Below are 14,330 nucleotides of genomic sequence, written 5' to 3'. Positions count from 1 at the left end.
CATATATATAAATATATACTGTGTATATCTTACAAATAATAAATAAATATTATATATATATATATATATATATATATTGAATAATATAAAATATATTATTTTTAGATTTATTATATATTTGTATATATTATTTTTAATCATATTTAATCTAATTTTTATTTTAATAATTTAGAACAAATAATTATCATTGATTTCAAAGATGATTTTTCACATTTGAACATGCACTCTTAAAATGAAACCGTGTAATGGCATCTATGCTTCCATTAAGATCATTTAACACCCATAGAACCTTTCTATTGCACAAAAAATGTTTTTCATAAAAACAAAGTTCTTTAGATTTTTATGATGATTTTAAATGTTCTTCACACTAAGAATAACAAATGGTTCTTTTAAAAACTGTTCACTTTAAGTTTGTTTGCGGAACTAAAAATGGTTCTTTTATGGCACTGTTATGAAACCCTTTATTTTTAAGAGTGTGCCCAAGCACAAATGGGATTTTCAACAAATTATGACTTAAATTCAAAATGACCGAAAACTTGGAATAAACATGAGCACACGAACTGTGCAAATGACGTGACCTTTATGTTGTTTTAAAGGTGCTTTTTTTATCATTTTGAGATTGATAATCTCAGTCCCTATTCACGTCCATTATATGGAAACGAGCAGCATGAAAATTATTCTAAATATCTCCCTTTTCCATTCCACAGTATAAAGAAAGTCATATGGTTTGGAACACCACGAGAGGGCATTCAAATGATGACAGAATGTTGGAATTTCAGATGAACTATTAAGCATTTGCCAGGAAATTTGTGCAGGCGAAATAAAAGATGACTACCTGTTGGACTTTGTTGTTGAAATGCGATGACAACACCAGCATCAGAGGCATATGGACGTTTTGATCGGCAAACAGCTCAACTGCAGGACAACAGAAGGACACAAGTCTAAAAATATCTGAGCAGATGTCCCACTGGAAAACACATTTCGTCTTTCAGTGGTCATAACTCACCACAGTGATTCGTATGGGACAGGAACAGGAGGTCTTGCATAATCTGGACCATGGTGCCCATCTGCTTCCCCTCTTGAAGGTTCAACCTCACCAGCAGCTTCTTCAGCCTGATCCCTAGCTCCTCTTTATCAGCCATGCTCTTCTACTATCTGGCATCAAACAGAAGTTTAAACCAGCTCCTGATACTCACTGACCATGTGGACACAATGTTGCTGCTGCAGGTCATCATCTGTTTCACAGCGCGCGAGCTCTTCTGCCATGTTTATGCAAAGCAGAACATGAGTTATGATAGAGTAAAGATTGATGTGACTAGGCTTTAGTTCCCGATTTCATTCTCGGCGGTGAAAAGAAGAAATCTCGGTCATGCTCGCGGCTGTAGATCGGCGCTGCGTTATGAATCATATGACTGTCTGCAACAATTCACAAACTTCCTGTTCGAGCACAACAGAGTGAAAGCAAGAAGAGAAGGAAGGACGATCGAGTCCCTTGTCAAAGCAAAGACACCGAGAAAAGCGTCTTGCTGGTAGGTTACAGAAGGAGAACGAAAATATACCAATTTGAAGCTACTCACATGCATATGTATGTAACGAGACACGTATATTATATTATTTATTTTTAAAACGCGTTAGCTATTGCTACAGTAGATGTCTGTGTACATAAAGGAAGTTGTGCATTTTCATGTTTTATGAATCAATATTATAAGAATATGAATATAAAAATAAGCTTTCAAAAGCATTCTAAACGTAAAATGTATTTCGCGACACTTTTTAATTTCGACGTATTCTTGATGTACTAAATGCATGCATAAATACAAGCCCGAGATATCGCTGCGTTAACAGTCGATGCAACATTTTACTCTGTACGACCCTCTAAAAATGAGGCGATTTCGCTAGCTTGCGTCGTAGAGCCTCCTTTATATATTGTGGGATTTGTGCTGTAGACCCGAAAAGTCTAATTCATTTCGGCAAATCGGTTCGTTCGAATGGCTCTCTTCAACGAACCGAATCCGAAATTGATTCACTGATTCATTGTACTCAGTTCACAGACATCCGCCGTGTGGCACTTAAGCGTGTGTCTGTGTGTTATAATACACTGTATTCCACCATGTTATGGTAAAATGCGTTGCATAAATAATGCCAAACGAGTGATTCACAATCACAAACAAAAATGCGAATCGGTTCAACTGAGTCATTAGAGAGAACCGATTCAGAAGAACAATTCGCTCGCGAATCACTGCTTGTAGAATGTGTATACAGTATTGTTACATTAACCTAGTGCTTGTATGATATTTTCCACAAAATCAGATTAAGTTTGCTGTACAGTGCATGTGTTATAAACAAACCACTCATAAAAGTCTCTATATGTTGAAAGATTTGCAGATGTTTCACTGTGATGGTTTGAAGTGTGTGCAATATTGCCAACGTGGTCATGCTGGGTTGGGTTATATGGCTTTTGTTAATGTTGATCATGTGATGATCTCAAGGTGTTTCCTTTGTGATTTAGGAGACAATGTCCATAAGCTGCAGAGAATGGAGGAGCTGATAGGAGACGGGAGAGTTGTTGAGGACGAGAGGAGCTTGATAAATACACCGTCTAATGTCCAGGCCAACAACCAAGAACATGACTCGCCCACGTCCACACATCAGATCCGCTCAGTCCAGCACGGCTCTCCATGTTTCATCTACACCCTGGCTTTTTTCTCGGCTCTGGGTGGATTCCTGTTTGGCTATGACACAGGAGTGGTGTCTGGAGCCATGCTCCTGCTCAAGAGGGAGATGAACCTCAGCTCTCTGTGGCAGGAGCTGCTGGTGTCCATCACTGTTGGTGCCGCGGCCGTTTCCTCTCTGGCTGGAGGGTATCTCAACGGACTTTACGGCCGGAGAATCTGCATACTGCTCGCTAGCTTCATCTTCTCTGCTGGAGGAATCATCCTGAGCGTCGCACACAACAAAGAGGTTCTTCTGTGTGGAAGGCTTACGGTTGGGCTCGGGATAGGTAAGTCATATACAGTGTATGTAAAACTGTTTGAATTCAGTTTGTGTGCCTTATTGTTTTTTATGTCTTGTGTGTTAGGAATTGCATCTATGACCGTGCCAGTCTACATCGCTGAGGTTTCACCTTCTGAACTCCGAGGTCAGCTGGTCACCATTAACACCCTGTTTATCACCGGTGGCCAGTTCGTAGCTAGCGTGGTGGATGGGGTCTTTAGCTACCTGCCCCATGACGGCTGGAGGTGAGTAAAAACGGAAGTTTTACCTCTTAAATCTGTTTTCATAAAACATTATCAATCTTCTTTTCAGATTTTATTGTGCTACTGGTATATTTTTGCTGCAACCCAATAAAAACAAAATAAATAAAGTTTTAATAATTAAACTTAAAAATAATTTAATACAAATAAATTAATAATTTATTTTTAAATAAAATATATGCAAATTATATTTAATAAGTAGTCAATACTAATACAAAATATGCAAAAATGAATCCAGTGGCTCATGCCGCTTGGGGAGAGATGTTACGGTGTTATTTTAGTCTTATTTAAATACTATCATAGAATTTATTGATATTTTGAATTAGCTTTTATATTCAGTTTTCATTTTATTTTTAGTTTAAATTTTAGTAATTTTGTTTTGTGCTTTTGTCATTTTTTATTATTTTTATATCAAGTTTAGTAATTTTATTACTTCAACTTAAAGTTATTTTATTTCAGTTAGTTGCCAAAGCATCATTTCTAATTTTCATTTAAGTTTTCATCTGATTGATTTTCATCTATTTCTGTTTATTTTATTCCATTTTTTTTGTTTTATTTTATTTCCAGTTTATTGCTCAATGAACAAAAACAAACTTTAATATATTTAGTTTCAGTTAACAATAAAAACACTGGTGCGTTATATATATATATATATATGTGTGTGTATAAAATAATTACATAAAACAACAAAAACTGTCAGAACACCTCAGCTACTGCATAACAATACCCTGGCAACCACCATATAACAATATAAATATATTACATACATATAACACATACATACATATTACTTATACCTAAATATGTATAAAAACATTTATATGTAACTACAAATATTATTAAAAATAGACATATTCAGACATTGTGCAGGAGAAGTAGAGAATGTGAATGTGAGATAAAAATGAGGTACAAATGTGCTTCATAAGGACCTGGTTTTTGCGATCATTTTTGAATTATTTTTGTGTTCGTGTATAGGTATATGTTGGGTTTGTCAGTTGTTCCTGCTGCGCTGCAGTTCCTGGGGTTCCTCTTCCTCCCGGAGAGTCCTCGCTGGCTCCTGCAGAAAGGAGATACCCAGAATGCTCGGCTGGTGCTCAGTCGGATCCGTGGCGGTGTAAATGTGGATGAAGAGTATGAGAGCATACGGAGCAGCATTGAGGAGGAGAAGATTGATGCTGGAGGTGAGATCATGCAGACGTCACAACACACACACGGTGCTGAGTTCAGGGTTTCCAGCATCACGGAAAACCTGGAAATATCTTACATTTCTGAAATTGTGTTTTCCAGGCCATAGTGAAATCAGATTTGTCAGTGAATCATTCTTTTGAATCAGCTTGAGTGAATCGTTTACATGTATATTCATTTAGAAGAGGCTTATCCAAGTGACTTATAAATGAGGAATACAATGAAGTGATTCAATCCTAAAAAAAAAACAAGAAGTTGAACCTGAAGTTAGAGTTATGCTTTAATTGTAAGGAAATTTGTCATTACTGAACCAGAATCAAAATTATTTGAAAAAACCTAATCAAGTAATCATAAAATAACTAGAAATTAATTTGTCAAAAATGTGTGTATAATTTTCATTGATGGATGGATGGACTGCTTGTCTTCCAGAGGGTCCAGTGTTGTGGCGTATCCTGACGTTCGCTCCAACACGGCGTGCTCTGATCGTGGGTTGTGGCCTACAGATGTTCCAGCAGCTCTCAGGAATCAATACGGTCATGTAGGTCACTAGAACACATTTGACTTTATCAACACTTTACCCATATGACTCCCTGTAATATGACTAAGGCCTGGTCACACTAAGAACAATAACTTTAACGATAAGTATATTAGCGTCCACAACACCACACGATAACGTTCTGTTTATTATAAGCGTGCGCTGTCATGTTGTTGTTTGCCGTTTTAAATACTTAAGCCCTTTAAAGTGAGGTGGATTCTGATTGGCTGTCAATATTTTTATCATTCATCAGTTAGAAAAATAGTTCTGAAAGTGATTCCAAAGCTGTCGTTCCTCTGTGGCGTTATTGTTATAGCCGTGATGCACCAATGTGTCGGCCGTCAGTATTTATCAATGTTTTTTTTAAATTTTTTTATCAATTTATTGCCATCAGCAGTAAACTAGCTAGATTACCTTAATGCATGCATTTTTGAACTTTGCTAACGTAAAGCATGATAAAAAAAGTTAAATAAGTGAGCAAGTGACATGTATCGGTATCTTAATTGAACAATAGTTGTTTGTTAAAATTGGTATAAGTATCGGCCAAAACAAATCCAATCAGTGCATCCCTAGTTAACGCTATTGTTGTCGTTATCGTACTTGCATTATCGTAATTTAAGGCTACAGTATATTTCAGAATTGAAATGCAACTTTTTATTTTATAATTCTGACTTTTTTCTCGCAATTCTCAAAAAAAAGTCAGAATTGCGAGAAAAAGGTCAGAATTGTGAGAATGTTTTTATTCAGTGGTGGAAACAAAAACAAAATTACGAGGTGTAAACTTTTTATCTTACAATTCTGACTTTTTTATCACAGTTGTCAGAATTGTAAGAAAAGAAAACCGAATTGCGAGAAAAAAGTCAGAATTAACTTTACCTTAAAAATTACCTCTACTTTACCTTAAAAACACACACACACACACACAATTGTGAAATGTGAACTTATAATTATAACTTTCAATTGCAAGATATTAATCCACAATTCTGAGAAAAAAAGTGAATTATGAGATAAAAAGTTGCAAGCCTCCATAGTATGTGAAATAATATAGAACAGTGTAAACTTTCAAAAGTAGTGTGCATACTGTCTACATTATATATACTGCGCACTGTGGAAACAGCTTTATTAGTGTGGTAGCATTCAATTTTGAACATTACCTAGGACTCCAGTTACTAATGTTGTAACAGTACTGTCTATTTTAAGGGAATCAAATGATCTCTCTGAACGCTGCAGGTACTACAGCGCCACCATACTGCAGATGTCTGGAGTACAGGATGATCAGATGGCCATCTGGCTGGCTGCTGCCACAGCCTTCACCAACTTCCTGTTTACTCTAGTAGGCGTGTGGCTCGTGGATAGGGTGGGCCGCAGGAAGCTGACTCTGGGCAGCATACTAGGTGATGATTCAGACACAGCCGTGAACACGGGTTCTCACTAACAGACTGAAGTATGTAGTGTTGTAATGCCGGTGTGCTGTGAATGACTCAGGTACTGCTGTAAGTCTGATGGTTCTCGCTGCGGGTTTCCTGCTCTCGGCTCAGGCCTCTCCACCCGTGACCTTTCACCCCAATGACCCCTCCCTCCACAACTCCACCTGCATTACATATGGGTGAGTTGTGCCTTTAGATCGACCTATGGATTTGACCAGAATAAGGACTATGCAAATAAGAAAAAATAAAAGACAATGAAAATACCATACAATATATTTGAAGATAACTTCAGAATATTCAAGTATATACAAATATAAAAGTAGTTTGAGAGTGTAAGAGACTCGATTAAATCATCTACAATACTTCTGAGTGGGAATACGCCGCTGAGCTCTTCTGGCGCTTTCTCGTTCCTGTGGTGGTCAGGACACCACCACAACAACTTCTCTGATTGGTGGAGCTCTTTTCAGGATTATGGGTAGTGTAGTTATTTAGCGGGAGTTACACTGTTAATCAGTTTTGTAAAAATGTTTAAATCACACTTACTTGTGGCTTTTACAGAAGCTTATATCATCGCTTAAAGGGATATTCCACCCAAAAAGGAAAATGTTGTCATTGTTTACGAAGTCATAGGGTGAGTAATGACATAATAATGACAGAATTTTCATATTGGTGTGAACTATCTCTTTAACAATCTCAGAGCTGTGATTTGAAAGGTTTATATGTAACTGTTTATTAAAATCAATCTCTCTGTGGAAAAATGAATGGGATTTTTACTTCAGGAGTCTGACGGTTGCGCTCCATAAACTCTGGATCTTGGATGTGCTACTTGACATATATAAATCGAGTGTGACTGCAGTTTGTTTCTGTCTGTACACTGAAGGCTCTGTGAATCCTGCATGTTGAATCCAGATTGTGGTTTCTGTTACGGGAAGAATGGCACATTCGTGATTGAGTCCTCATGTATACCTGTAGATGCGGCCAGCACTGAGGCAGCTGCAGCGGGCAGGTAATACATCTATAGATATCTCTGCCCTTGTGAAAAGAAGTGCACTTAATTCTATTGAATGTGCACTTTTAGTGTACTGCCTTGTTCTGTTCTGTTAACCCTAGGGGGGTTATTATTGCTGCTCTCCCTGCTCATTCATGACAGGCTGCATGGATGGGCAGGGAGTTTTTTGCCCAGAACAGAACCATACTGCCAAACCAAACTTTATGCTAAGTATCTATCATTTTGACGATAGTGGTTCTGACAGAAGTATATTTAAAAATAAAAACAGTTCTTGCAGGTGGGGCTGTGCGATTATGACTTAAATCATAATTGTCGATTATTCCCTTGAAATTGTAATTGCTTAATTATTAATTACAGTTATCACTATTTACATTCAATGATGTTTATACCATTGTTTAAAGAAACTGCATGCCATAGTTTTATATGAAAATAAACAAGCTGAAAACACTGAAACTGAAAAACTTTTATTGCTTCTCTACAGCATTAAGCCTTAAATGTCAACTATACATTGGATTGGTTTCTTATTTAAATAATAAAAAAGTAAAAATATGCATGGTATTATAATGTTATACTAACACTAAAATTAAAACAATGGAAAATACCTTAAGATAACCTGTAGAAAAAATACATTTTTTGACTGTACAAAAGCATAAAAAAAACATAATATTCAGAGATATTTAGGAAACATGCTAAGTTCACATACTTGTTTCTTTGAAAAACAATGATACAATCTGTTATTCTATTTTGAAATGTGAGTTCCGTGTCGGAATGCCTGTTTTCATTTTGGTCTGTGTGATTCCGCCCACTGCCAGTTTACCCAATAGTATTTCGACACCCCGGGTTGCCAGTTGGTGGAAAAAACATTGTATTGTAGCCATGAAAGCCAGCAAATGACTGGGTCAGAGATCGCAGATTCTACCCGACCTAAAAAGCATCGGCATCCATATAAAAAGCTCTTTGACCAAAATCATATTACAAATGTAGATAAATCAACTCTGCAACTTACTGCGTAAAGCTCATCGCCTTCCATTGTCAATTGCATTCGTTCCTGTTGCATGTCCTCAATCTGGCAACCCGCATGAGTGTCGAGTCTGAGGAGGAGGTCCAATATTGTTAATTTGGACTGCAGTATACATTTCAACCGCTAGCTGTCAGTTTCCATAATAAGGAGGGGGGGTTATGCAAAAGTGCACTTCTTTGCTTATGATTTATAAATATAATTTTAACCTAAATGTTTCATTATGTCTTGTCTTGTTCATATTCATTGAGGTGTTCCAATGGCACACAGGAGAGTTTAGGTGTATTCTGGGCCTATAACTACTGCCCAACATCTTACTCCTGGATTGTTCTGCTGGGTCTCATTCTGTATCTGGCCTTCTTTGCCCCAGGTGAGAATTCACTCAGTTCACTGGAGCTTAAAGTCACTGTTAATGACCATAAAGCCTGATGTCTGATGTCGGGTTGTGTGTTGGAGCAGGTATGGGTCCTATGCCGTGGACGGTGAACTCTGAGATCTATCCGCTGTGGGCTCGGAGCACAGGGAACGCATGCTCTGCGGGGGTCAACTGGATCTGTAACGTCCTTGTGTCTCTGACCTTCCTCCATGTGGCCCAGTGCCTGACATACTATGGTACAACACAGTACACACACACGACACTGATCACCATAACAGTATTTAGGTACTGTACAGATTCCGTCAGCAGCTACAATCTGCTGTTTGTACTCACTAGGGTGTTGCTAGGTGGTTGCTATGCAGCAAGGTTGTTCTGGATAGCTATGCATTCAATAGGGTGTTGGAGTGGTTGCTAGAGTGTTGCTTTACAGTTGACGGGGTTCTAGATAGGTGGTTAGTATGTTATCATGAAGTTGCTAGGTTGTTCTGAGTACAATGGGTGTTCGGGTGTTTGCTAGCATGTTGCTTTGCGGTTGCTAGGGAGTTATGTGGTTGCTAGGGTGTTATAGTTGGGTGGGTGTTACTTGTAGGCTGCAGTTCACTAGATTGTTCTGGGTTGTTGCTTGGGTGTTCTGAGTGGTTGATAGTGTGTTGCTAAAATGTGGTTACTACAGTATTTGAGTGGTTACTAGGTAGGGCTGTGCAAATAATCGAATGCGATTTTCATGCGCATCTCGTCAGTAAAGCCGGTTCTGTGATTAGTAGTAAATCTCCAGCACGTGCTTTCAGATGGAGCGGCATTTACTACACAGAGCCGTAGTTCACTGACAAGCTACGCAAAATCACGTTCAAAATCGCAGGCAATTCATTGCCAATTATGAACGTGATATTGCGTAGCTTGTCAGTGACCTACGGCTCTGTGTAGTAAATGCCGCTCCATCTGAAATCACGTGCTGGAGATTTACTACTAATCAGAGAACCGGCTTTACTGACGAGATGCGCATGAAAATCGCATTTGATTATTTGCACAGCCCTATTACTAGGGTGTTGCTTTGGGGTTGCTAGTGGATCATTCATGTTCATAGCACAAACAATTCTGTTCTGTACATAGTAAAGTTTAATGCTTATGTTTGTTCAGTAGTATTAGTAATGCTTGACTATTCCATCCTGACTGTAGACTGCTGCCGAAATGTGTCTATTGAATGGTGCTATGTGGTTGCTAGGTTTTTCTAGGGCATTGTAGTTGCTTGGGCATTCTGGGTAGTTTCCAGGGCATTGCTAAGGTTGCTAAAGGGTTTTTAAGCTTGTCGTCACGTGGTTGCAGAGTTGTTCTGAGTGGTTTCTTGGGTGCTCTTGGTGGTTTCTAGACTACTCTGTGTATGCCAGAGCATTGCTAAAGTTGTTGTCATGCAGTTGCTAGGTTGTTTTGAGTAGTTGCTATGCTGTTGATATGGTGTTCAGTTGGTTGCTTGCGTGTTGCTTTGCAGTTGCAGGGGAATTGCTAGGGTGTTCTAGAGTTTCTGGTGGTTCCTTGGTTGTTCTGAGTGGTTGATAGGGTGTTGCTATGCGGTTGCTACAGTGTTCGAGTTGTAGCATTTGGGTCACTGGTTCTGATACTAGGTGGGTGGTTACTAAGGTGTTTTGAGCATGTTGTCATTCAGTTCTTAGGTTGCTTTGAGCAGTTACAATGCACTTGATGGGGTGTTTGGGTGGTTGCTAATGTGTCACTCTAGGGTTGCTAGGGAGTTACTGGGAGTTGTTACTAAGGTGTTTTGAGTGTTTTTGGTGAGCTGCTATGCAGTTATTAAACCGTTATGAGTGGTTCCTTGGGTGTTCTGAGTGGCGATAGAGCATTGTTTTGGGGTTGCTAGGGTGTTCGAGGTGGTTGTTCATGGATAATTTATAACCATAGCACAAATGATGCTTTACTCACCAATGTTTAATACTTTAGGGGTTTGTTCAAATCACTAACCCTAATGGTAGTAATGATGCTTCCCTGCGGTGGGAAAAAAAAGCTAAAAACCAGCCTAAGCTGGTTGGCCACAATTTAACAATAATCAGCTAATAAATAATCAACGTTATCTACATTTATACATGGACTATTGCCAAAATGTGTCTATAGAAAATGAGAAATTGGTATAATTTTTATTTATTTCAGTGTGAATGTCTCTTTTGTCCAGGTGCGTTCTTCCTGTACTCCAGTCTGGCTCTGCTGGGCTTTGTGTTTGTGGTGGGCTGTCTGCCGGAGACCAAGGGTCTGCGTCTGGAGGAGATCGAGCCTTTGTTCGGGAGACAGCTGTGCAGCTGTGGAGCCGGCGGCAGTCAGAGCGTTCATTACATCCGGGTAAACGGAGGAAACTACCGCTCTGATGAAGACGTTACTGATGATGAATAGATACTGATGAAGATGATTCATGGTGTGAGGGATGCTGTGGTTCCCATTCCAGAGATTCAACGTTCTAGTTGACTCATGTTTCAAAAACGTAAATGTCTCAATTTAACTACATTGATGCTTGATAAGCACATGAGATTTTATGAAGATCATTTTATATTTCTGCAGTGATTGTATTTGCACATGTACAGATTAGTAGTGTTACAGACAAATGTGTTGTTTACTTAAGTAAAGGCTATCTGGATTCATGAGATCAGGAAGTGAGATTGTTACCCAAATAAGTGCTCTGGAGTGCGACCCATGTGCATATACTTTATTAAACTATTGGGAGACAGAGCAAATAGAGATTGTTCTTTTCATGGTGTATAGAGCTGTACGTTCATCTTGTAGAAATTCTGATACTAAACTTTGAATGAATGTTTCACAAAAAAGTGAAAATAATATCATGAATAACACTCCTTAAAACCTTAACTGTTCTTTTTTCTTAAAAGCCCTTATTCTCACATTCAGATTCCTTTTAGACACACGCTGTCTGACTCCGGAATTAAAGGAATAATTCACCCACAAATTCTGTTCCCCTCATATCATTCTAAACGTGTGTGTGTGTGTGTGTGTGTTTTAAAGGGATAGTTCACTCAAAAATGAAAATTTTTTCATCATTTACTCGCCTCATGTCATTCCAAACCTGTATGCAAAGATGTTTTGAAGAATGTTGGTAACCAAACGGTTTCAGGTCCCATAAAATACTATGGAAGTCAATGGGACCCAAAACTGTTCAGTTACCAACATTCTTATAAATGTCTTCAGTGTGTGTGTGTGTGTCTGTGTGTGTGTGTGTGTGTGTGTGCACGAGGGTGAGTAAATGATGACAGAATTTTCATTTTTGGGTGAACTATGCCTTTAAGGATCTTCACGTTTTTGTTTCCATGCAGTGACCAGTTTAATAGTGAGCATGAGCTGTAAACTCCAAAAAGGACCAAAAAAAGCACCGTAAACAAATATAAGTTATATGTACAAAATATAAATGTGTTTTTTTATTAATAAAATAAGTACAATTAGTTAAAATAAAGAAATAGCAGCAAACTGATAATAAATAATGGCAGAGTTGTGGCTGAACTATTCCTTCAGGTGGACTTGTGGGTGTGGTTTGAGGATGCGGGCTCATGGTGCTGGTGACTGATGATGATGATGTTGTAGATCTGGTATTGTTGAATGAAGCTGGCAGTGTTTGATGTTTTAGCCCCGCTTGGAGTTGGGAGCTCTGCACTGTGCGACTTTGGAACCAGAGAGCAGAATTTCCTACATATCAGTGAGTATCAGTGAAAAGTGTTTCTTTTCCACACTGCAAATAAGATTACATACTGCTTTATCATTTGTTTTTATTTTTATAAACTGGGGAACAAGTTAAAGGGGTCATATGATGCTGCTAAAAAGAACATTATACTGCACCACATACGAGATCGAGTCAACTCAACTGATTTTATTATTCAAATTTTTTTTCTGCTGCAGTTGCAGTAATGATGACCTTGTATGTGGATTTGAAGATTCATTTTATGGAAATAATCAAATTGTAGAATCTCATGATGATTTTCCATTATAAAGCAGCTTCATTTGTGATGTGCATTTTCTACTTATTTAGTAGTTTTGATATCTTTTTCGTTGGCACTGCTCTAAACATTTATGAACCTAATGATACTGATATTATAGTTAAGAAAGTATAAGGAAGATTATTAGAGTATGTTTTACAAAAAAATACAATTTCAGCCTTTCTACTTAAACATATCATGTTTAATTCAGTGTGTTACTTTCTGTTTCTTTGTAATTAGTTTAATCATACACTATTTAGTTCTCATTACTTCTGATTCTGTGTTCTGTTATAAACCGAAAGACAAGATACTCATTGTCAATCATTCAGGCAGTTTAGTCACATTTTAGACCCTCTTTGACCTCTGTACCCCTCATTTAGCCCAGAGCAGGACACTGATCCACCACCCTCTGATTCAGTTTTCACTGTTCATTTTATTCAATTTGCTTAAAATCACCTACATTTCATAATAGGCTTATTTTATGTTCACATTTACATGTATACAGTATGTTTAGCAGGAAGTGACTCACAAAAGCAATTCATCAAAGAGCAAGTACTATTTGTAATATGCAATGCCAGGTTTACTAGATTAGGAAGCAAGAGAAGAAAAATAATTTTGTGTTTGTGTGTAAGTGCATTGGTTTTCTTACAACAAACATGGCATATGTTGCTCTAATGTGTCTCAAACGTGAGGGCAAACTGTAGTGTACTGTATTGATAGAAAGCGTCCTGTATACTGTACTATGTGTGTGTCTCTGCTGTCGGCTGGCTCTGGTAATGTGAGAGCGAGTAACTGGACACTGCAGTTTTGCAGGAGGTCAAGACACTCGAGCTCCAGTGCTGAACTGTTTCACCTCTGTTACAGCACTGTTATGCACTCACAGTCGATTCAAGTTGAAAGTGCATCGAGTTAAAGGAAATTATTAAATGAAACTGTGACAACGTGAGAACTTTGCCATTTTTACTACAGTACACTCCCCCAGACCCACTTACTGTAGAAAGATTTCCCCAGTAGCCTGTAAAATGTGTGCTAAAGTTACAGTTGAAATGTAGATTAAATAAACCAATGTTATTTTATTGTAATGTCTGAATGCATTCGTCCTGGCTCAGAAAACAGATGAATTTACAAGACTGTGGTGAAAAACAGAGCATTACCACATGAGAGCGCACAACACCACTGCATCAGATACAGCATGAACACACAGACATTTTTTTTATTATTATTATTATTATTTTGGTAACACTTAAAAGTCTTTTTATATATGCATTATAAAAGTAGTTTTAATGCATTAATTATGCCTTGTAATGCACCTTATAATGCATTGTATGATTTCATGAATCGTTGTATCCACAGCTTATTGTTATTATTACAGTTTATCTATTTATTGTTAGTATTTATCTATTTATTGTAGTATAATTCATTAAAACTTATAAAAACATTATGATTACCTTTATGATGCATTATACATAAAGGCTTTAAGTAGTGTTATCATTACTTTTTAATACAAAACAAACACACACACACACACACACACACATATATATATATA

The 14,330-nt window shown here is 37.7% G+C and overlaps 2 protein-coding genes across 2 annotated transcripts in view; one reads left to right on the top strand and one right to left on the bottom strand.

Annotated features, from left to right (window-relative positions):
• LOC107723953 (leucine-rich repeat serine/threonine-protein kinase 2-like) overlaps positions 1-1,306 on the bottom strand; it is a 60,681-nt gene extending 59,375 nt beyond the window's left edge. The window contains exons 1-2 of the mRNA XM_016532684.1: positions 1,007-1,306; positions 836-915 (exon numbers count right to left, since the gene is read on the bottom strand). Coding sequence (XP_016388170.1) covers positions 836-915; positions 1,007-1,142 — 216 coding nt within the window. The 5' untranslated portion in view covers positions 1,143-1,306. The remainder of the gene's footprint in view (positions 1-835; positions 916-1,006) is intronic.
• A 124-nt stretch (positions 1,307-1,430) lies between these two features.
• Positions 1,431-12,784, top strand: LOC107723975 (proton myo-inositol cotransporter-like). Its single transcript, XM_016532709.1, has 13 exons — positions 1,431-1,529; positions 2,510-3,001; positions 3,080-3,239; positions 4,230-4,435; positions 4,869-4,977; positions 6,205-6,368; positions 6,460-6,580; positions 7,282-7,407; positions 8,680-8,798; positions 8,888-9,040; positions 10,984-11,147; positions 12,436-12,504; positions 12,705-12,784. The coding sequence occupies exons 2-13, from the start codon at positions 2,536-2,538 to the stop codon at positions 12,711-12,713; spliced, it is 1,866 nt and encodes a 621-aa protein (XP_016388195.1). The 5' UTR covers positions 1,431-1,529; positions 2,510-2,535; the 3' UTR covers positions 12,714-12,784.
• Positions 12,785-14,330: the final 1,546 nt, after the last annotated feature.

This window comes from Sinocyclocheilus rhinocerous, unplaced genomic scaffold (assembly GCF_001515625.1).
Source record: "Sinocyclocheilus rhinocerous isolate Xijiao unplaced genomic scaffold, SAMN03320098_v1.1 scaffold63, whole genome shotgun sequence".
NCBI classification, from domain to species: domain Eukaryota; kingdom Metazoa; phylum Chordata; class Actinopteri; order Cypriniformes; family Cyprinidae; genus Sinocyclocheilus; species Sinocyclocheilus rhinocerous.
This window is presented reverse-complemented; position numbering and strand designations above follow the sequence as displayed.

Excerpts from the sequence above, each read along its gene's own strand:
- LOC107723975 (XM_016532709.1), top strand. The coding sequence starts at position 2,536 with ATGGAGGAGCTGATAGGAGACGGGAGAGTTGTTGAGGACGAGAGGAGC. Across the intron at positions 4,436-4,868 it reads GGAGAAGATTGATGCTGGAG|AGGGTCCAGTGTTGTGGCGT; the intron begins GTGAGATCATGC and ends CTTGTCTTCCAG. Across the intron at positions 8,799-8,887 it reads TCTGGCCTTCTTTGCCCCAG|GTATGGGTCCTATGCCGTGG; the intron begins GTGAGAATTCAC and ends GTGTTGGAGCAG.